This window comes from Perca fluviatilis, chromosome 2 (assembly GCF_010015445.1).
Source record: "Perca fluviatilis chromosome 2, GENO_Pfluv_1.0, whole genome shotgun sequence".
NCBI lineage: Eukaryota > Metazoa > Chordata > Actinopteri > Perciformes > Percidae > Perca > Perca fluviatilis.
Genome location: NC_053113.1, coordinates 22133886 through 22158819, shown reverse-complemented (window position 1 = coordinate 22158819; position 24934 = coordinate 22133886). Strand labels below are relative to the sequence as shown.

The 24934-nt window shown below is 39.1% G+C and overlaps 1 protein-coding gene across 1 annotated transcript in view; it reads left to right on the top strand.

The window, feature by feature from the left end:
* kcnj5 (potassium inwardly rectifying channel subfamily J member 5) overlaps positions 1-7483 on the top strand; it is a 28325-nt gene extending 20842 nt beyond the window's left edge. Inside the window, exon 4 of the mRNA XM_039790215.1 lies at positions 5187-7483. Within this exon, the coding sequence (XP_039646149.1) occupies positions 5187-5572 (386 nt within the window). The 3' untranslated portion in view covers positions 5573-7483. The remainder of the gene's footprint in view (positions 1-5186) is intronic.
* Positions 7484-24934: the final 17451 nt, after the last annotated feature.

The window sequence follows — 24934 nt, the reverse complement described above, 5'->3', positions numbered from 1 at the left end:
CGCAAATTCCGCCAGATGTCCCTCACCTTCTGCTTTCTTTGTGTTGGCAAGTTCCTTCCCGAGGCTATTTTGCAGCGGCACTGTGGCTACTTCAGGCGCTTAGCGTCGGGCAAGACAATTGTGATTGGTTTAAAGAAATGCCAATAAACCAGAGCACCTTTTTCTCCCATCACGGAATGCTGTGTGGCCTAGCCAGACCTTCCACCGCAACGCTGTGGAGGAAAGTACGGTGGCCGGGAAGTGCAATGCAACATTACAAAGAATGAAACACTTTTACATTTTGGAAAACAAAATAACATTTTGGAAAACAAATTTACATTTTGGAAAACAAAATAACATTTTAGAAAACAAATTTACATTTTGGAAAACAAAATAACATTTTAGAAAACAAATTTACATTTTAGAAAACAAATTTACATTTTGGAAAACAAAATTTACATTTTTGAAAACAAATAATAAATTTGGAAAACAAAATAACATTTTAGAAAACAAATTTACATTTTCGAAAACAAAATAACATTTTCGAAAACAAATTTACATTTTAGAAAACAAATTTACATTTTGGAAAACAAAATAACATTTTGAAAAACAAATTTACATTTTCGAAAACAAATTAACAAGATGCAAAACACTTTTACCAGTCCCGAAACAAATTTACAAATGACAGATTCTTCACGGAAGGGGAATGTACCACATACCGGAAGTGATGAGGTTTTGTATACATGTCGCCTTGACTACGGCAGTTATGGATCGAATCCGTCAATAGAGCCGCCATCTTGGAACAGGGGAGGCACCGCCTTATATACTGTCTATGGGCCGTCCTTAATGCATCAGCGTCAATGTAGGCAAAGGTCTAACGGAAATAAAATCACTATAAATCGTCAAAATCTCATGCGATGTTCTAGTTTTTTAAACAAAAAGACAAAGAGACTAATTAATGTGTTAATACAAAGAATATTTATTATAATCAGTTCACAGATATGAGTAAACGGAAACTTCACCCTTCTGAACTAAGAGGTTCTGCTTCAAAGTGAAGTTTAAACAGACTGAAATGTCCAGGCTCACTCCCCCACTAATGATTCATTTATTTCTGCATGTATTTATTTATTTAACGAGACTTAAAGTCGTGGTTTCGTCGTCCACAGTCCGAGTCCCGCCAGACTCCCTTTAGGAAACCTGTGATTTAAACTTCAGCAGGCTGTGACAGTCCGCTCCGTTCAGTCCTGGATCTGATTCTCCCGGGCTTCCCCTTCCTCCAGCGGGCCCAGCAATACGGCCTGGGTCTCCAGCTGCGTGGTGTCGGTTTTGGCTCCCAGGAATGGGCAGTGAGCTCCAGGTCCTGCAGCTGCAGACGGACTCAGCTGCCCCCGCTGTAGCTTCGATCCGGCCGCGCTGTCGATACGTTCCCTGTGTTTCCGTCAGGTCCGCGTCATATAAAAACTCCAAACACCGACCACACGTAAAGTCACCATCAACTTCATTCCCGCCATATACTCACTCACAACAACACAAATTGACGCGCTCACCAACAACACCTCATCACTTCCGGTATGTGGTACATTCCCTTTCCGTGAAGAATCTGTCATTTGTAAATTTGTTTCGGGACTGGTAAAAGTGTTTTGCATCTTGTTAATTTGTTTTCTAAAATGTAAATTTGTTTTCGAAAATGTAAATTTGTTTTCTAAAATGTTATTTTGTTTTCCAAAATGTAAATTTGTTTTCTAAAATGTAAATTTGTTTTCGAAAATGTTATTTTGTTTTCCAAAATGTAAATTTGTTTTCTAAAATGTTATTTTGTTTTCCAAAATGTAAATTTGTTTTCTAAAATGTTATTTTGTTTTCTAAAATGTAAATTTGTTTTCTAAAATGTTATTTTGTTTTCCAAAATGTTAATTTGTTTTCCAAAATGTTATTTTGTTTTCCAAAATGTAAATTTGTTTTCCAAAATGTAAATTTGTTTTCCAAAATGTAAATTTGTTTTCCAAAATGTAAATTTGTTTTCCAAAATGTAAAAGTGTTTCATTCTTTGTAATGTTGCATTGCACTTCCCGGCCACCGTAGGAAAGTCTGGAAATGCGAGATTATCAGCCTCATAAAGTTTTACATGAAAAACAGAAGCAGTTACACCTGGAATGACGCTTTGACATTCTGACGTATAAACATGAGTAAAGTAAGGTGTAACTAATGACACTAACTTTTCCATTTTAGTGTGCCAGTGAGCCAGCATGCACAATACCAAAACCCTGAAACTGACACCTAAATTGAAAGCAGCCATTATTAAAGTTATTAAATACACCTGTATTTGACAAGTAAAAATGTATGTGGTGAGAAAGGTGTGTTGGGTACATAGTGGTGACCTTATTGTGTCCTCTTCTTTACTCTAGCTTCATTTATATTCAAAGAAAATGCTGGTGTTTTGCATGCTTTATCCTGTTTATTACATTTGAGTTGAGTGTTCTGGCTGCTCTGATTGCTAGGTGACACTAAGCCATGTTTGCATGCTGTGGATATCCCCAGCCACAGCTTTTGCAATGCAAGAAGCTACCAAACTCACACCCATTGTATGCTTAATGTTTGATGCTAATGAGTTTAGTTGAGTTAAGTTGAAAATGTGTAAATTTGAAACCTGAGTGTCAGCTGCCAAACAAGCAAACTTGACAAGCTGCATTTTCAGAAAATGAAAGCCATGAAATCGTACAAACTCACACAGTTGTCATGAAAAATAAATGTGAATTCTGTATCCTCTTTTATCACAATGGCTGCTACTCATCTGCCAAATGTCAAATCTTGAAGCACATGAACACATCACAGCACAAGTTTCCTTTCCCACATTGCAGCACACTTTTTCTACCAAATGTATAAAACATAACAACAGATATTTTTTACAAAAGAGGAAACAGTGTTTGTGTGTGGTAGACATTTTTGTATTTGTGAATGCTCTATTTCCTTAGGAAGTAACTACGATCTAAATGTATTTTCATAATCACACAATCAACACAATACTGTACCAATGCATCAGCAAAACACTGTAGCAGTGTCTGTGAAGAGTGTTGGTTATCCTGTCATATAGCATTGATAAGTATTATGGACTCACATGGACTCTTGAATTTTGATAAAACCTTAATAAAAACATTACAACTAGATGTGTTGAATTGCTAATAGGACAAGATACTAATAGATCTTCACAACATGAGTTTATGTATTTTGACTCCAAAGTATTAGCTAAACTAAGAATTTAAAACTAACACATCAAACAATATGACGACACCCTTAAAATACACTATAGAAAATCATGTTCATAGGGACTGAAAGACACTATTTAGTCTTTGATGATCCAGTCACAGAAATAACAAACATTTCACAAGTTAAATGTGGAATCTAGGCCACTCATATCCAGAGGGAAAGCTGAAGAAAGCTAAAGCTCCTCTTACCGTGACAATAGACACCATATCAATTTGGCATTTACGTCTATTTTAGAGCACATGTTTGATATTATTGGTGATGTTATGCATTTACAGAGAGACAGAACATTATGTAACTCAACAGCTGGGGAAGAAAATAATCTAAGGCGAGTCCAGTTTATGTCTTTCTCACCCCTGTAGGCTTGAAAGGTGGCAGTAAAAAGTTGTGATGTGGTTAGCCTCCAACCACGTTAATAGCTGTAGGCCTAACTGGCCAAACACGATACATCTGTCACAAGCAGTGAGTGAGAAATGGAAAATAATAATCAAATGTCTCTTTAAGAATCTGAAAAGTTTGAATGTAGTTTCTAGGTAGGGGTGGGCCAATGTCATATGATGTTGTTTTTCAGGCAGATTCACAATTCACGATCTTGTCATGATTCTTTTTTATGTTGGTGTTTAAGACTATTTTGCAAGTTACTGAACAGTACAACCAAACAGATTTTTCTTTTTAGGTAAAAAAAGAAGAAGAAAAAACACAAAAAATTCCATTCACAAATGTACCACTTTAAAGTTTCTTTAAACATTTATCAGTTACTTTTCCATCATTTATATTATAGGTTGCATCTGTGATGCTGCTACTATATTTCAAAATGGTACACCTGCGTGACACCTACAAACCAATGCGTTTCCAAAAATAGACATGTGCAATGTGTCCAGATTATTATCTGACACTACCGACACATTTAATGAGTAACAATAAAAAATTGACAGTAAAGCTGTGCTTTAAGCATTGACATTACTCATTAGTAGGGCTGTCAGCATTAACGCGTTAATCGCGATGCGATTAAGGGCCAAGCATAACGCATAATTTTTTTTTAATCGCACGCCGCCATTTATTAACAGTAGTTTCACGCATGCATACACGTCCTGTACGACACGGAGAAAGCAGCCAAACTGGAACTGTTGCAAAGTGATGCAAAGTGATCACTGGACGTCAGTGAGTAATCAAAATTATTTATGAGTTACTGCACACTATATTGACTCTAGATTCAAATGTGTGACCAGATTCACACATTTTTCTTTTGTTTACAGTAAATAAATATATAATAAACAAATACAAATCTTCAAATCAAGTTCATAAAGTCACTTTCTTTGCATTCATTTGATTCCCATTCAAGATACACTGATAAGAATTGATTTCCATTGTTAATATCTACTTAAAAACTGTTCTGAAATGCAAAATAATAGAATTTTAATCATGTGATAAAACATGCGATTAATCGCGATTAACTATAGAAATTCAGCAATTAATCGCGATTAAAAAAAAATCGTTTGACAGCCCTAATCATTAGTCATTGACATAGTCTTTCTCTCTTTCCATGTCCCAAAGCAGATGCAGGACTGGGCTACAAAATGTGCTTATTTCTTTTTTCTGACTTGCTTATTGGCAAAAAGACACCTCAGAAATTAAATAATGACACTTTGTTACCGTTGTGTGTGAGTTGAACATTTATTTTATTAGACAAAAAGCTCATATTTTCTAAACAAATTGAACCTTTCTGTTTAGCTCACTGGCATTTCCAACATGATTGCTTTCACAAACACGATGGATGTTTAGAGGAATCACTTAGCAGGTCTAAGCCCTTTCTGTGAACAATTCTTGAATAACTTACTGATGCTGTCTCTCTTTTTCCACACACCTCTTTCCATTGTGTGTGTGTGTGTGTGTGTGTGTGTGTGTTTACCTGTCCACTCTGATTGTGCGTGTGCATGTGGAAACAGGGATGACATGTCAGGCTCGAAGTTCCTACCTGGACACAGAGGTGCTTTGGGGCTACCGCTTTACACCGGTTCTCTCCCTGGAGAAAGGCTTCTATGAGGTAGACTACAACAACTTCCACGATGTCTACGAAACCAACACCCCCACCTGCAGTGCCAAGGAGCTAGCTGCTAAGCTTCGGGAGGGGCCGCTATTGCCTCAGCTTTCGCTCCGCAGCCCTGAGCCCAAAATGCATACTTTTGACCCCCTAAACCGCATGTCAGAACGGGACCCACTCAGCCCGGATGAGGACAAAGAGGAGAGAGATTCAGGGGGTGACAGAGGAGAGACCAATGGCTCAGCTGCTGCTTTGGAGGATCCACCGCTTGCTGATGGACTGCCTGGCTGATGTGACTGACGGCCACATCAGCTAAAATCCCAGGACAGAGACTGGACAGAAGGACAGGACAATAATGCTTAATTTAGTTAATGGCCAGCTTGTTCCTTTGCAATGCTTGGAGATACAAGACATCCGTCTCCAGCCCCCGACTCATGCAATATTCCTCCACTAGAGTGTCAATTTATAGTATTGATTGGTTTTGTAGACACGTAAGTAACATACACAGACACACACGTACAGTATCTATATCTACACTTAAAGGTTGGTGGTTCAGATTTTCTTTTTATTACCATAACGACCACTTACTGCTGTAACAGCTCAAGTTGTATAATGTAAACTTGAGCAGAAACTGGTAGCCATGGCAGAGTACCATGGGCTTATTATGGATGCGCCAATATTCTCATTTTAGAGTGTGTTGATTCAGCTGAATTCGAACAGTATCAGTCTCATAACTCAGCTAATGTGTCTGACAGCTTCTGAGTGATAATGGAACCTTGTTATTGATGATTTTTAAAAGTTGTGGGGGATTATAATTTCATTTCTCTGTCAGTGTTGTTATTATTCTGTGTCAGAAACCCAATTCACCCTGGAGGAAATGTATAGGGCTTCTAGTTTGCATAGGCAGGAGAAGACGTAGGAAATTGTTCTGTAAAAGGCAACGTGTACTGGTAACCACTATCTAAATTTGTTTTCTTACAGTAGTTCACAACTTCCTCATGGTTGTACTGTCGTATATATTTTCATTGAGCCTTGACCCAAAAGAAACCAGCTAGTACCTAATTTTATACTAATTTTCAGGGTTTTGAAATTAACAATAAGAACTAGGCAAATGCTGGCAAACTACTTGACTGTTTAAAGACTTAATTTCCCTTCCCGTTGCAGCAACTAAAACATTAATTCCAAGCCCTTTTCTTGGTACGTAAAGCACAATTTCCTATGAAGTGACTCCACGCTGACCTGACACCTCTGCTACTGGCTGATGCATGTCAGTCCTATTTACAGAAAAAGTAGATTCAAATATTTATATGAAACATCAATGCTCAACTGCTATTTGAAATGTTCTTGATTTTTACACACCACACATGAAAATTTCAAATGCTCCATAAGCAAAATGAAATACTCAGTGGTTTGTTTTGTTTTTGTTTTAAACATTTAAAAGATATCCAACCCTGGTGTTTTTCAGATACATAAAAGTTGAGTCTACAGAAGATAGGAGCAGGTTTTCTGTCTAATCTGACTCTAATCTCAGTTTAGTATTTGGCCAGCGCATTACCTGCAGTATTTGCCTTCTTTGTAATTATTTCCTCTGAACTTTTCACCTTTAGCGTTCACCTCATGAATGGAAGTCTTCTTTGTCCACACACACGTGGTTCAATCTGCACATTGGCCTTGTTCCACAAACCACCCCTGAGTCTTTTGCTTGATATAGTTTATAGCCCTTGTGATCCTGTTTAGGAAGTCGACACATGTCCTGTGAGGGTCATAGCCTACAGTATTCTTTGACTTTTCTTTAAAAGGAGACATGTCAGAGCTTGCATGCATGAATCAACCCCTATGCGTCCCATTTCTGAGTTTGTTTAATACAGTAAGAAATACAGGGTATTTTCTAGGCATGCAAATTATGAGATTTCTACAATATATTATCAGATAATGTATTAGTATTCAATTATCATTTGTTAAAAGAAAAATTCCTGATAGTTTAAAATCTTCAACTTCCCAATTCAATGTTAAATCGCTTTGTTTTTTTACAGGCGCTTCTCCAATCAATGTGTTATTTTCACTGTGACATTTTAACATCTTACTATGTATTCCATTTGCTAAACGATCGTTTGTCATTAGCAAGAGATCGTCTTTCATTGCTGGAATGTCATCTGTTGTCTGTGTGTTCTCATGGGAATAAACGTAATATGGCCGAAAGAACAACATGTTCCTGTTAGATAATGTGTGCATGCATGAGCGATTGCATGAGTGTGTGACTGTAATTATTTTGCACATAACTTTGCAACTGAGGATTGGAGAGATACCTTAATTAACCAAGGTTCATACTGCACGCTATCAGCTATAGTGTGACAAAATGACAGCTGTATGGCCATGGCTCTCTGTAAAACAACTGTGTGTGACACACACGCTACTGAAAACTGGATTAGTCACATATCAAACCATGAAAAGCAGACTTAAGCAACCTTTGATTATCAGCAGAGAACAATCTTGTCTTGTACTGCAGCTTGAGGCAAAAACTGCTTCATGCATGCTAGGGGAACAAATAGGAGGGATACATCAAGAACTTTGTTGCCCCCTTTCCGTGTCTAAATTTGAATTCATTAATTCAAATTATACAGCAGCAAAGTGTAGGTACATCTCAGAATTCACCCAAACCCTGACATCTACCAATAGTTGTCCAAGCCTATAAAGGCTTAAAACCAATGGTTTCTCATGGATTAACATGATTGTGGCTGCTGGAGTTCTCAGGACTTCAGCAGCATCCCTGAATCAGCTTTGTGTGTTTGGAGACTGCAATTACACAGGCACATGTACACACACAGGAAGACACAATCACAGAAAACAGCCGGCACACTGATTACGAAGACCACCACAGTTATTAACTAGCAACAGAGAAAACGCTGCACAAGTCAAAGGGGTAATCGCATTCATACAGCCTCTACAGAGTACAACTTGTCGTAAAATGAAACATGATGTTACATTAGGTGGCCAGTGTGTCAGGAATTCACTGAATCACAGCAATGTGCTGTCAAGGCTATTCTTGTCAGAGCTATTACATTTGGGAGCTGGATCGTCAGCAAGCTGACAGTCTCTGATTCAAATCTGAATAATGTACGATGATGAATATAATGCGCCATTGAATGGTGCATTGAAATAGGTACCCAAGGCAGGTCCTCGTGGGTGAGCATGGGGGTCTGTGATAAGAGAAGAAGAGACGGGGAATCAGTCATCACTACCTCAAGCCAACACCGCACATGAACGCACAATAACACCCACAAACACACAACAATACGCAAAGTTATTTATTTAAGCTTTTTCCAAGTTAGATGTGCCCTTTTTTACAATGAGGAAGTTATTCAAGGAAGAGAACAAAGAAAGTTGCTAAAGCTGATGAATGGCACCGCACCAACAGAGTAACTAGCTATTGTTCTTTTTCTTTACATGGTTAGCTGATGCTCTTCCCTTCTACTTTAAATAATGCATGCTTGTTATGAAGAAGGAAGCACTATAGGTCGTTAACAACTGTGTAGTCAGAATAAAACATCCTGCGCAAGAAAGAGAATTATAGTCACAGACAAAAAAAGCATGTGGGAGGAATTTTACTCTGGTACAACACAGTCACAGTGTAAGCTCTTTCCATAGTGTTGCTCCATCCTTGGACTCCCATTATTCTGCTTTAACAACTCCCAAACAGACACAATGCAACAGGGCATTGGTTATTTTACAGTATGTTTCACATTTTTCCATGGATCGCCTGGTGATGTTTTTTTTGTCCATGATCCAGAGCAACATCCAAAGATGAAAAGGCAAGCTAACCCCATTGTCCCCTCTTTAGCAACTGTGTCACCCTGCTGCAATTATATCTTATTAAGCATTCAAATATCTTATTACATGGTACGGTAATGGCTCCCTTGTCTTTATTTCCTTACAGCTCCCACAGCTACAAAAGAAGGCTTTATGTCATTTGCTTCTTCTTTTTTCTTTTTGAAACTTGTAATTTAATTCTCTGTGTGCACTGGTAAGATTGGTGCAAACTGTAGGTTGAAGACTCTTTTGCACATTCATATTCATGTGCAGCTCTATGTCGCACCCGATAAGACCTGGCGGTTTTACTAGGAATCTTCCTTTGCACAAAAGCTGTAAGCCTCCAGGATCTGGCACTGAACATGTTCCAAAACCTTATGTAATAGCTTCACACCGTGCAAGTGAACCAATCACAAGAAGGAGACATATTTCAGTCTGCTGCTTGTTCATGGTGAAACTTAGTTTGAAGCAGGTCAATTAAAACAGTTTTAAGCACTTAATCTGTGGGGAAAATATTTTCAGAAATGTCTGAAATTCAGGGAAAACAATACCCCCATATAAGAGCTTCTCATACATCCACATTTCGTTAGAGCAGAAACATTGCGTGCTACCATACAGCCATATGTTAAACACAACAAACAGCCTAACCACACAATTCTTAAGACTGTCTTTTCATAAGTGAACGCATAAATTACACACATAGTGGCTAGAAGTAGGAAAAAAAAAAGCATTCGCACTGCCAGACAAGTTTGTTTGGTTCTGTATAAAAGGAACTTAATAAAGCATCTTTTTTTCCGAAGTTTTGAATGGAGCAGGCAGATACATGCACAGACACACAGAGATAAACCTTTGCCTTTTCCCAGCCAGGAGAGAGAGGTCTGCCCTTTGATGTTTGGAGGATGGCGGCCTTTGATGAGAATTTCTATGGCTGCAGAGTGGCTGTGGCTTCAAATTAAGCTGGCTGAGCTTCTCCTGTTGAGAAGCACAAGCAGTCAACACTGACGGCACAAGAATATTGTCACAATGCCTACCTCTGTTTAGGCATTTTTGCATATATTTTATCAGCGCATTCTCATGAACGGGTCCGTATGATATCATACGAAAATGAGTACACACCAAAATGTATGATATCCTACGAAATTAGGAGACCACTGGTCACGTGATGCCGGCTGGCTACTAGCTCCATGACGCCGAGCAGCCGCTACAGAGTTTCGTGACTCCAGCTACAGACCTCCGTTGTATCAGTACCAGAAAATAGATGACTTTGAGCCTGGTAAAAAGCGCCGCGAGCTGCCGGTCGTTTCGGTGGACATTACAGTTAAATTTATTCCACAAAATATGAGCGTTTCGCCGCGACGAAAGTTAAGATTAGGCACCAAAACGACCAGTTAAGATTAGGAAAAATATCGTAGTTTGGATTAAAACACTCCGAACGACAGAGATGGGAAGTAACGAAGTACAAATACTTCGTTACTGTACTTAAGTAGATTTTTCGGATATTTCTACTTTACTTTACTACTTTTTTTTGTGGCGACTTTTTACTTTTACTCCTTACATTTTAACACAAATATCGGTACTTTCTACTCCTTACATTTTAAAAATTGGCTCGTTACTTTAGTTTTGTACAACAGGTCGTAATGTCGGAGAATAGCGCTGACCAGGGGCGTCGCACCCGTGGGGATGTGGTTTTAACACCCACACTTTTCCCGGTGATCGCTGTCTGCCCCCTGTCATCTCATATACCACATATGGTCATTTCCTTTTCATCAGCAACCAATCTTGAAAGTCAAAGGGGGATTATTTGATTCTAAAAGCGCAATCTCATTGGCTGATGCCAATTTCTGACAACGTGATTCGCTTAGAATGGTCACGTGACGCGCTCTGACATTTCCGCGGTAGTTCAGAATGTCAAGGAAGTGCGTCGAAAACGGTCGAAAATCACCTCAAAGAAGACGAAAACAGTTGTTATCAGCAAGAAGACACAGGGGATTACACACTAAGACAGCAGATGATGAAATGTCTTCACATAGTACGTTGATGTGTCAACTATCGTTCAGAAAACAGGAGTTTTCAGACAGCGGAGGTAATCAATCAATCTCTCCCTCTCTCTCTCTCTCTCTCTCTCTCTCTCTCTCAGCAGTTTACAGAAATCCATAGCCTAGCTACATGTCATATATTAAATATGTGGGTGTCACATATATACTATTCTACTATAATTACTATAAAATACTAAACCAATCTGTAATTTTGGGATCCTAAGTGGTTGTGAGTCCCTCAGGCTGTGGCAGGCAGATCCATATTTAGCTGTCAGTAGAGCTGCTGTTCCCTCTCCTAGGAGAACTATCAGCTTCTCTTCTGGTGTTAACTTTGGGAAGTTTTATGTTTTGGGCTATTTTTCCAAGGTGTAAATCTCTTAGTGAAGATACTTTTTCCCAGTGGAGGAGGAAGTGCATCTCTGTCTGACCCAGTTGGTGGTCACTGAGCCTGTCTCTCTCTGACCTGTCTGTCTGACCCGGTTGGTGGTCACTGAGCCTGTATTTAGTATGGATGGTAACTGCACCTTTTTAGGTTTACTAGCAACGTTAAATGAAAGCTAATATGTACGAGTAGTTTCCCATGTAAGAGGTATAACGTTCCGTAATATTAGCTGCGTTATAGCATTCATAATAAACGGATAAACGGATCATAATATAATTACGTATGTGGTAATTTGCATAAATAGCACAACAGATCTAAACATTGGGTATAGCCAGGTGAAAATGTAAAAGTAAAAAGACTTAATGTAAAGGTCTGAATGGAACCCATTTAGGCTACCCATGAGAATTAATACATAGAGGCAGGAAGAAGTGCTTTAAACCAGTATTGATTATTGAGTGTATTAAACCAGTATTATTATTATTACAGAGATGGGGTTTGGGGCTGAGTCAGTGGGACTGTTTTTTGGGGATGAGTCTGAGGGAAGAACAAGGTAAGGAGAATGCAGAAGACAAAAGGTAGGTCGAATAAAAAATGTAACCCCCCAAAACAGCCCACGGACCCGCGCCCCAAACCCCATCTCTGCAATAATAGGCTAATTAATAAATGCTGGTTTAAAGCACTTCTTCCTGCCTCTATGTATTAATGCGCATAGGTAGCCTAAATGGGTTCCATTCAGACCTTAATATTAAGTCTTTTTCTGTTATATGTCAACAATATATGCGTAGTTGGAAACCAGCATCAGCTTTAAATACGGTCCTAATCTAGTCCTCACTAACACGTTTCAAATAATTTCACTGGAGTTACCGTTATTATTTTTCGTGTCATCAATAGGCTACCGAATTCAATCTAATTGGATACTACGTTGTATGCATGTAACGCACCACTACAAGACGACTCGACAGATTCGGCCGCATTCTGCATTCATTTGCGGCAAATAATTGCAGCTTGATGGTGGTAACGTTAGCACATAGTAGTATGGACGGCGACATGATTGAAAATGAAGAAAACAGAGATCCCAGAGATTAGGCAGACAAGCAGCAAGACATTCCCAATCATCCCTGGCCTTATCTGAGAGAGATGTTTGAGATAGGCTAGGAGGCGTCAAGTATGACTCCTGGCCAATGTGCTGCGTAACTCTAAAAGTATGAGGAACTTCTTAATTAATCTATGTTTAGTAATTCATATTGTATCCTCTATTTTCTTTTTATATTTGAGCACACACACACACATGTAGATTCCTTTACATGTTAAGGGGACGAATAAAAAAAGAGAAACTTGATCTGTGAATTCTCACAGAATCACAATTGAATTCATATCTTGCTACTCAGTCAGAATCTTATTAAGTTGGAGTTCCAGTCTCTGTAACAATAATCATATATGGGATGTTTGGCAGACATCCATTTAAAATGTAGACGATGGAATATAAAGAGCCTGGTTTTTATGTCCACTGAAGTTTCTCATCTTGCACTCTAGTAACGTGTGTGGTCCAGGTAGCTTTGCATAAAAAGTGGTTGTCATTCGCAAGGCTACTTTTACTTTTATACTTTAAGTACATTTCAAAGCCTGTACTTTGTTACTTTTACTTAAGTAAAGAAATTAAATCAGTACTTCTACTTTTACCAGAGTATTTTTTAACACAAGTATCTGTACTTCTACTTAAGTACGGGAAGTGAGTACTTTTGCCATCTCTGCCGAACGATCATGCATTTCCTGGTTGAAAGGCTTTAATTAAGGGAAGTGAACTCCGCTCTCTGGCTTGTAAGTCCTGTACAGTATGTTACGGCCCACCCATCCACCACAACCTCTTCCCCACGCAGCCAGCCACATTCATATACAATTCAATTCAATTTTATTTATAGTATCAAATCATGAGTTATCTTAAGACACTTTACAGATAGAGTAGGTCTAGACCACACTCTATAATTTACAAAGACCCAAAAATTCCAGTAATTCCACCAAGAGCAAGCATTTAGTGCGACAGTGGCGAGGAAAACTCCCTTTTAGGGAGAAACTTCGGACAGACACAGTCTCTTGGTAGGCGGTTGGGGGGTGTGATGAACAGTGGTAATAATAGTCACAATAAAGATAATGGAACAGTGACTAGAAATAGTAGTCATAGTAGTTCATGGCATATATATATATATATATATACGCAATATATATATATATACGCAGTCTCAGCCTTCCAGCCTTCGTTCCTGACTACAACCTGTCCCCAGTTCTGCTCCACTGCCTCTTGCCTGCTTTGTTTGCCCTTGCTATTGATTACCTGTTGTCAAACTCTGCCTTGTATATGTATATATATATATATATATATATATATATATATATATATATATATATATATATATATATATATATATTTAATTTTATCCTCTTGGCCCCCTTGGGAGCATAGGGTGTCCACCATGGATCTCCACCTCACTCTCCTCTGCGCTAAGATTTTTAATTCTTGCCAGGAGGTCCCCATCTTGGTCAGTTCATCAAGCATGGACCGCTTCCAGTTGGATTTAGGTCTCCCTAGCCAACCCGGTCTCACGGCAGTTCGTGTAAATGTCAACGTTATTCTTAATCTATTGATACGTGTTCACAGAGACGTTTTTCTCGTTTTTTATGTGTAAATATCACGTTATTTTCTCAGGGAAAGGACGCCGGGAGGCGGCCCGAAAAGGAAGCTCCATAATCCGGGAGGCGCCCGCCAGGCGGCCCGCTGGGGACGCGCCACAATAACGGGATGGCGGAGGTTGGGTTCAGGAAAAAACATTACGGGGAAAGGGCGCCTCAAATGCTGGGAGACGCGCCACAGTAACACGTGGGACAAAACGCCACACGCGGGACACGATCCCTGCTCGCCCGGGTGAAAGTCCTGTGTTGTTTGACCCATCCACCACCCCGACCAGCCTCCCTACGCGGATTTTCGGCTTTTTATATTACTCCCTACCATTTTCATGCTGTGGCCACAAAATATGCTTCCCATGGAAATACATTACTTCACATTTTCGTGTTGTCCACCACGTAAAAACCGAAAAAAAAAACGTCTCTGTGAACACGTATCAATAGATTAAGAATAACGTTGACATTTACACAAACTGCCGTGAGACCGGGCTGCCCTAGCTTCCTCTTGCCTTGGGGATTATTAGTCCAGAGCTTGTCTTGCTATGTTCCTCGGATCCATTCCCATTTTCTGGATTTGCTTCTCGTTCATGCGTCTCCACAGGTCTACATTTTATATCTTGTTGTGCCACCAAATCCTCAGTATGTATCTGAGACAGTTGTTAGTGAACGCTTGTAGTTTATCAATGATTGATTTGGTGGTTTTCCAGGTTTCACAGCCATATAGAAGGGCTGAAGACTGATGCGCAGCTCGACATCTTTATTAGCTTATCCATCTGTGCTGATGTTGCTTCCCAGGTATACAAACTCGACCACATCTTCCAGGGATTGCTCCTCGATTGTGATAGGTTGGTGGGTTTTGGTGTTGAACCTCATGATCTTGGTCTTCCCAACGTTTATCCTGAGGCCTATCTGTTTACTTTGTTCATGCAATCTGGTGGTCTTGCGTTGGATGTGTGAATGTGTTCCTGAGATCAGAGCCAGGTCATCAGCAAAATCGAGATCTTCCAGTTGCTCAAAAGGGTTCCACTGTAGTCCTGTCCTTTGACCATCCACTGACATTTTCATTGTCCAGTTGATGGCGATGAGGAAGAGGGGGGGGGGACAGTAGGCAGCCTTGACGTACTCCTGTTTTTATAAAGAGGGTGTCCGAGAGCTTACCATTTGAGGTGACTTGACCTGTGAATCCATCATACATGCATTTAATGATGTTGACCAGTTTTATGGGCATTCCATAATGTCGGAGCAGCTTCCACAGAATGTTTCTGTCTAGACTGTCAAAAGCCTTTTCGAAGTCGACAAAGTTTATGAGTAGTGATGACTGCCATTCGATGCACTGTTCGACAATTATTCTGAGTGTTGCAATGTGATCTGTACAGGAGTTTCCGGAAACCTGCTTGTTCTCTCCTGAAAATCTTGTCTAGTGGTTATTGTATTCTGTCTAGGAGGATTTTGCTGGGGACTGAGAGGAGCATGATGCCTTTCCAGTTTTAACATTCGCTTTTCTTGGGGACTGTGACAATTAACCCCTCCTTCCAATCATTGGGAATCTCCTCTTTTTCCCAGATGTAATTTAGGAGCCCATGGAGGATATATATATCTATACCTGTTAAATTTCTCGTTAATTATTCAACCAATCACATGGCAGCTGCTTCAATGCATTTAGGGGTGTGGTCCTGGTCAAGACAATCTCCTGAACTTCAAACTGAATGTCAGAATGGGAAAGAAAGGTGATCTAAGCAACTTTGAGCGTAGCATGGTTGTTGGTGCCAGATGGGCTGGTCTGAGTATTTCACAATCTGCTCAGTTACTGGGATTTTCACGCACAACCATTTCTAGGGTTTACAAAGAATTGTCTGAAAAAGGAAAAACATCCAGTATGCGGCAGTCCTGTGGGCGAAAATGCCTTGTTGATGCTGTAGGTTAGAGGAGAATGGGCCGACTGATTCAAGCTGATAATAGATCAACTTTGACTCAAATAACCACTTGTTACATCCAAGGTATGCAGCAAAGCATTTTTGAAGCCACAACACGCACACCAGCAGAAGACCCCATCGGGTACCACTCATCTCCACTAAAAACAGGAAAATGAGGCTACAATTTGCTCACCAAAATTGGACAGTTGAAGACTGGAAAAATGTTGCCAGGTCTGATGAGTCTCAATTTCTGTTGAGACATTCAGATGGTAGAGTCAGAATTTGGCGTAAACAGAATGAGAACATGGATCCGTCATGCCTTGTTACCACTGGACAGGCTGGTGGTGGTGTAATGGTGTGGGGGATGCTATCCTATCAATATGGGCCAACATTTCTAAAGAATGCTTCCAGCACCTTGTTGAATAAATGCCACAAAGAATTAAGGCAGTTCTGAAGGCGAAAGGGGGTCAAACACATTATTAGTATGGTGTTCCTAATAATCCTTTAGGTGAGTATATATATATATATATATATATAAATAGTATAGTATATATAGAGCTTATATAACCTCTTGTTTGGACTACTGCAATTGAGTCCTGTCTGGGGTCCTTACCCACACCAAGACCTGGCAGTATATCACCCAACCCTCATCCACCTTCACCGGCTCCCAATTAAGTCCTGCATCAAACATAAAATCCTCCTTCTCACCTACAAATTCCTTCATGCCCTGGCCCCACAGTACCTCTCGGACCTCCTCCATCCATTCACCCCACCCCGAAACCTGTGGTCCTCAGATGCTGGCCTGCTCTCCATTCCCCACACCAGACTCTTTACTTTCGGAGACAAAGCCTTTAGTCTTGCAGCCCCTTCCCTCTGGAATACCCTCCCAGGAGATATACGAAATGCTACATCCCAGGACATTTTTTTAAAAACTCCTGAAACACCACCTGTTTACCACAGCCTACAACCTCCCTTAGCTTAGCCACAGTAATTCTGTAAAGTGTCCTTGGGTTTCATGAAAGGCGCTATATAAATAAAAGTTATTATTATTATTATTATTATTATTATTATTATTATTATTATTTGTATTATTATTATTATTATTATTATTATATGAGACGATTGATATCACTCATGTCTGTACAGTAGACTACTACACATAAAGCTACCACCATCAGCTGGCTAGTTTCTTAGCATTAAGACTGGAAAGAGCTAGATTGGTTCTCTTCCACGGTAACACATTCTGCTCATACCAACACTTCTAAAGCTCAATAATTAATATGCTATATCTTGTTTGTTTAATCCATACAAAAACCAAAGTGTGAAAATGTTAAGTTAAGATAAGTTGCTGTTTTACAGTGAGTCAGGCTAGCTGTTTTCCACTGTTTTCAGTGTTTATGCTAAGCTAACCCATCCAGCTTTAACCGTAGCTTAATATTCAGCATCCTAGACTTGACACAGCTCCCCAAAAGTAAAGCTAAAACATCTCGATCAAAATCGATCGATCGAAAATTAGTACACATCAAATAAATGATTCCCATTCGTGTCATACTGATGTATGTTCAACTGTTAATTTTTCTGATGAGTTTGGTTTTAATTAGTTATTTCTTGCTATAAAAAGGGGGTGTAACTTTAATATTGACAGCTGTGATTGACATGCAGTTAAGTCCGGCGGATGTTTGTGCGGGACCTCAATAACACGGCTTCAACCCTGATCATAACTGGGCACACTCTGGCTCCAAACAACGTCACTAGTGCAATATGGCAGCACCTGTACTTGGAATGTTTTGGCTTAATTTTTGTACAGTGGGAGGAAATGGAGACATGTCGTCCATCTTAATAAACAGTCTATGTTTAGCATACAGATACTGTATGAGACAAGAAGGTGAAGAAGTGAATTTCCCAAAATCTAGAACTATTATTTTAACTGCAGAGGGGAACCCTTAGGGACTTCTAGGACTTCAGAGAAGGCCCAACATATCAGCAATTTAAATGTTATATTTAAGATATTTCAATTAATAATATTTTCCTATTTTAATTCTAATTTGAGCTTGATTTTTATAATCAAATTTGCTTCATAAATAACAGTGTTACTGTCCTAAAACCTTAAACAGAGTTGTCCAGTCAGATCTAGTTGTTATTGTGTCTAGGTAAAAAAAAAGAAAAAGGTTACTGCACGGTCACTCATTGGTTAGGACTTCATGACCGGGACAGAAGTCCAGAGCTTGTGTGTAGTAAGTGAAGGGTGAATTAGTCAATCACATTTCACTATTATAGTGGGCGGGACAAAAATACATCGCCCTACGCCTTCCAGAAGCCCGTTGTCTTTAAGCTAGGGTCAGTGAGCGCAAAGTTAGAACGAAGTACTATGGAGGACAACTGCATTGTGGCTAGCTTGATAGCATTGCCTTTTTTAGGGCATGCTTTCAAAGATAAGTGATCGATAATCAGAAATGGAAGACAAAGTCCAGCATGGGATTTAACGGAAAAGGGGAAAAAGGTTGAAAGGCATTTTAAGACTACTATTTTGCATTGCTTTTATTGTTATTTCTATTCTAAGTATGGAGAAAGACATCCAATGGATTTGGGATTTTTGGAGCGCATTGGAGCTGTGTGTCGGAGCTTGTTGTGCAGTGTGTTCATATCTTTAAAAAGTACCCCAAAAAATCATGACTTTGCAACATTGAAGGCCCAGTGTCAGACCCCACGGTTCGCTACTGTTTAACAGTCTCCAAGTCAAAATGCTCACCCAAAAAGGAAGTATAAGGGGAATTAAATAATTTGCTTCCCTTCATGTCAGAAACTTCTGTGGATGTAATTGTTTAATGCTCTGTGAGACAATTCTGTCACCCCAGGTCTACTTTAAAATTGTACAAGCCAACAGGGTTGGATTAACACTGACCTTTTAGCATCATAGTCAGCCATAATTTCTACAAGAATACTGCAGTGAAACATGAACAGAATTTAGAGCTGGTGGTGAAGAGAGGAGTTTGTAATCCACAGGCACTTTAGAAGTTTACTGACTCATCATCATGGCATAGCACAGAGCAATGCAGCAAACATTGGATGCTGTGGTACTTTGGATTTAAAAAAAAAAAAAGCAGAGATTTTGGTTGAGGTTTGCTTGCTTTTTAGTATTTCCTTTGCTTTGCTTTTGGTTTATTAGACAAACAATTGGAGTCTGGAGGTTTTGAGGAGAAGCAAGGGAAGTAAGTGGAGAAAGAACAACATCCAGAACGTAAATGGGGGAGGACGTTTTCCCTTTCTACAGCCTAACCAGATTTTAACCTATCTTAGAAGTTTAAACAGTTTTGGCAGAATAACTGCACCATCCTAATGCCATTGTTTTTCTACTTGCCTCTTTCTGGAATATTTTACAGCCAGATTTTTCTGCCTCTTATCCAAATATTGCACTCGTAAGTAGGAAAAAAATAGGCTGTAACTGAAGCGCACTTTTGAACTGATGATGGATTTAAGCCCTCTTGAGAACCCTTTGAATGTGTAGGAGAAAGCAAGTGAAGTCTGTGAGATGTGAGAGATCCCACATCAATGATAGAGATTAATCAATAGTTCCACACAATGGCTCCAAATGAAAGCATCGATTAGCTTTGTCTGGGAGCTCTGTTACCAAGAACCACTTTGCAATATTGTCTGCCATTCAGGAAAGATGCAACCTTTTCTGTTATGTTGAGAGAAATGCAAAGAAAGAGCAGACAATAAGGATAGATAAATGCCTTTAGACGCTTTAAGGGTTTACCCCAGAAAGCAGCCCTCCTTTTTCTGTAAACAAACATAAAAATTAAATGATGTAGAGTTTTTTATGTTTTCATTATTCCCTGCAGTGAGGGTAGCGTATAATGTTGTAGTTGCAGAAAAACCAACTGTGGGTTTATTGGCAGAAATCATCAAATCACATGAGATACAGTATAAATGATTAGATGTGCCTTAATAGAGAATATGTTATATAATAATGGAAAATAAAATAAAATGACTTATTTCACTGCATGCTGTGCAGTTCACCAGTTTGTCTGTTAAAGGCAGCTGTGTTAAATCAAATTACCTCATGCAGAGATAAGTCTACTCTATATTTATCCGTTCTTTTCTCTCTCCCTATCTCTCTATTTTTCTATCCATCTCTCTTGCTCATTGAGTAGGTAACCCTCATGACTCCTCTCCCTCCTACGCACCAAAACAATACTTGAACAGGAAAGAGAGCTGTCCGGTTCTCACCTGCCTGTGGATGATCATCGCAGCACACACATGCATGGAGGCAAATTGCGAAATGCCATAAAATTAAAATGACTAGTGCCCTCCTGTGCCTCTGAAAACGGGAAAGATTGAAACTACATTTTCAATTCCTCCACAAGCTCTAAAATATCACCTATTTGATGCTTTTTCTTAAAGTCTGTTTTACACAATACAGCACTCTACCAGCTGACAGAGAGAGTCCACCGCCAGCAAAATCCTTGCCTCTTAAAAGACATGCTCAGTTATTACTCATACCTCCAAACCATATCGTACAGTACAGTATGGACACTGTCTCACTTCAACATCTGTGGGTTGTTTGGGTTTTGAGAGAAATATTGAATATGTATAAATGTGACTAAACTGTGCTGTGTTGAATTGTACTGAATTGAAGCATTTTCATTTTCCAGGCCTATTGTCTCCTTTGGGTCCTGCCATTTACATGCATCTGTGAGCTGCTTTGTGCTATAATTCTTCATGCATAAGTCAGCTGTCCTTTATGAGTCATACTATAATCACATCAAGCATATACAGCACTACACATACATTGCTGCTGTTTCATACGCATTCACAGCAGGCCACTCAGAGTGCGCCTCTGAGGGAAACGCTATCTCGCTTCCTTTATGCAAACTAAGCCGATGGGTCTCAAAGACTCTTGAAGTCCCAGAAGCTTTATGCATCTTCAACACGTGCTTCCTTGTCACATGCATGTCCTCCCTCCAGCCAAGCTAGTTGTTTTGCCTGTGACCTTTTAACAGATTCCCCTGGCATCACTGCAGCCTGCAGTCATTTGCAGTGTGCTCCGTCCCAAACAGCATAGTAAACGTTTGCAAAAGGGTCATAAACTGTATGTCAAGCATCAGAGGCAGTCTGTTTGATGATTTTTATACAGATGCGTGCATCTTGTTGTCATGATGAAAATATTTCAAGGGTGAAGAATTAGAAATATGCTTCCCACACAGACTGTGATTTGTTTGTTTGCCCTTTAGCATTGGATTAGGACTATAATTAGACAAATGAAGTATGCTAATGAGCACCTAGCTTCTGGAAAGCATATCTGACAGCCTCCACCACACGCTCTGCCAAGTCCATAATCTTTACCCCAAATCCCTTTTTTTTTTCAGCTTCTAATTTTTTCTTCACTCTATTGTGATCCCATTGTTAAAACACTCATTACATAACATAAAGTTTGTTCACATTGATATGGGTGTGAATGGTGAGGGGAGTTCTCACGTTTGTTAGTTGTTTAAGTGCATCTTAATTTGACCCAAAGACCCCAGAGAAATAACACTCTTGCATAACTGTGCTCTCTCAGATGGAGATAAGAAATTTGTCCCCTGTCAGAACTGTGCTGACTGTCCTGGTGAATCACACCCGTGCTCACGTACCTTTTTATGCTGATTCCATGATCCAGAGCAGGCTGTTTTTCCTGTCTCGTGGCAGGAAAAAGTTAAAGTCTCACTGTTCACTCACTGTGGAAATTTCATCTTGTTCGAAATTTCATCTTATTTCAATCCAACACACCAATCATTTCTGTGTTCCTTTCATTCAAGTGCATTGAGACCATGTCTAATGGTGATATTAGACTTTGAATAAATTTGATTGATTGATTGATTGATCGATCTAAAAATAATTAAAGGTATTTTTAGAAAGGTTTTCTGTCAGAGAATTGCTACTAGCTTTCTAGGCTAAGCAATAAGTGCAAACAAGCAAGGACAAAACTCCACCGCGAGGCTTTTAACTCACACAAGCAATAGAGTGCACATCACACTAGTTTTAGCATCACTTCAGTGGTAACCAGTTCATTTTAGAATTCATTTTAAAGTTCTGCTCCTTACTTTTAGAGCCTATATCTACATATATATACAGTGTTTCCTTTAGGATTTTTTTTAGCAGTGGGGGCAGTATTTTTTGAGTTTCTATATAGGCCAACTTTGATATTTAGGCTAAGCATTCTGTAGCAAATAACAATAAACCCACTATTAATTACATTATCTTAATGTAGTGTCACTACTTCAGCATGTAAATAATGCACCTACAATACAAACGTGAGCAAGGGCGTTCAGCAATCTCTATTATATCTAATCAACAGCCACGTGCAATTTAGCTCGCAGGTGAAGAATACAAACGAAAATCACTAGTTAACTTAAATTTGCAAGACCAGGCTTAAATGAACTGACAACATAAGTTATACAACTTACAGTTCTGAAGGACGTACACAAACGATCTCAACTGGCTTATCATCTGGACAGGATCTCTTTTTCCATTCTCGCTTTTTCTGCCGAGCGACTCGAGTGCCCGCTCGCGGTGTGCAGCTCATGTCCGCACTATTCTCCGACATGCACTCTAACAATGCAGCCCTATTTCTGATACCGTGGGTGGCAGAAATATTGCCGTGGGGGGGGCGCCACGGTCAAATCAACACAGAGGAAACATTGATATATATATGTATATGACCTGATACCCGTCGCACTTCTTCCTGGAGTCTGAGGTCAGATGTTGTTAGTGGTCTCCCGCACTCATTTTAAAACCAGAGGGGATCCATCATTTCTGGCAGTGGCACCCAGGCTGTGGAATGCACTGCCCCTCTCTTTACAGTGTTCAAATTATGTTGATTCTTTTAAAAAGCAGTGGAAGACTTTGCTATTCAAACAGGTTTTTAGTTAGGGCATTTATGGCTGTCTGATTTTATGTACCTTTGTTTTCCTTTGTATTCTTATGTCTTTTATTTATTGTATTTCACTTTATTGTGAAGCACTTTGTGATTTTTATCTGTGAAAAGTGCTTTATAAATAAACTTTACTTATTTACTTACTTACTTACAAAAACAAAATGCCTAAAACTAAATCACCAATATCTTTAAAATCATCCACAAAGGCTTGAAATGATGAGATGTTAGTCGAGGGAAGAAAGGAAGAGCTGTTCACTGTTTCTAATTAAGAGGAGCTCACAGTATTCCTTAAAATCAATGGAAGCTATTTTCAGTACTAAGCGTTTAGACCTCTGACACCAATACTCTGTAAGCAGTTGGATTAGTCTGACAAAAAGGAAACTTGGAAAGAATCAAATATAAAAAATCCAGGATTGATTATATTTAAAAAAAAAAAAAAAAAAAAAAAAGTATGAAATCTATTTTGTTGTGTTGCATTCCCATAACATTGTCAGACAAGTAAATAATCCACACATCTTTTTTCCTTAAAAACCTTGGTTTTGTCTAATGCTTTTATTTATTTTTGAATTTCCTTTAGTTTAATGTTTGTGTAAAACACTTTGAGTTGCCCTGTGCTGAAATGTGCTATAAATAAAGTTGTCTTGCCTTGCCTAATGAATGTCTGAGGATCGTGAAGTAAGTTGAAGTGACGGACATAGTGTGACGTTTTTGTTCTAACTTTGATGTAAAACCGAGACTCTCCTCCCCAAAAAAGACCACATAGGTTGTTTGTACAAGCAGTTAACTACGACCTATTTAGAATAGTGGCGGCAACCTGCAGTGGCTGTAGTTTTGTAATTATGATCGGAGCAAAGGAGGAATTCAGGTGACAGATTGTAAAGAGCGATAGGTCGAGGTGGATGGATAGGTCAAACAAATACAGGACTTTAACCCAATATTGACCTTTACAGTAACTTACATACACAAGTTAACTTGTAAGTTAAGTTACGTATGTAACTATATTATGCTACATTATGTAACTAACATACTTATTTTGCTAAACCTAATCCTTCTTTCTGAAAACTCCGGAAATCTTTAGAGCTGATTTCAATATTATCCATGGTGCAGTGCAATTTGTTATCCTGAACATCAAATTAGATAGATACAATGTTATGTTAAAAAGTCCTTAGAACTTCTCGAGGGTCACATAGTGGCTCAGTCGATGGTCGTATGTGTCCCATCAAGTCATGCGATCCAAATTTTCACATTTGTTGCAAAATGAAACCTCATCCCTTATATATCCTGTGCCCACACTCTACACAACCTAATCAAGCAAAAATCCCATGATAGCAATCTCATGATGGCTCTCAGGAGATGATGAATAATGTTTAGTGAATCCTTCAGTGGACTGATTTACCATTTATTAGCATGCTGCTAACATCTTGATGGGTTATACAATCACCTTGTGGCTCTTAGGATATCATAATATGTTGCCATCTTGATTGACACCTTTACAGTTGATGAGGCAAAGGCACAGTCTGAATTAAAGAATGTTTTCCAATAAATAGCAATTTGTGGGCCAATAGATGAAAAGATTGATGTTACTTTTATGTTGTGTATGGTAAAAAATGATGCTACAGCCAGCAGCCAGTTAGCTTAGCACGAAGACAGGAAACAGCTACAATGTATCATTTTTTACACTTTTGTTTTGGATTAAACAAATACATATAGAGTGTTATTAGTGAGCTTTAGAGGAGCTGGTATTCCGTTTTTGTTCAGAGAAAGGACTAACCCTGCTGTCTTTATGCATGGATAAAGAGCCTATAAGCTATAATCTGATGCTGGTGGTAGGTTCATAGTAAGCGTACAGACATGACAATGGTATCATTCTTCTCATCTAACTCTCGGCAAGAAAGCAAATAATGCGTATTAATAATGCATATT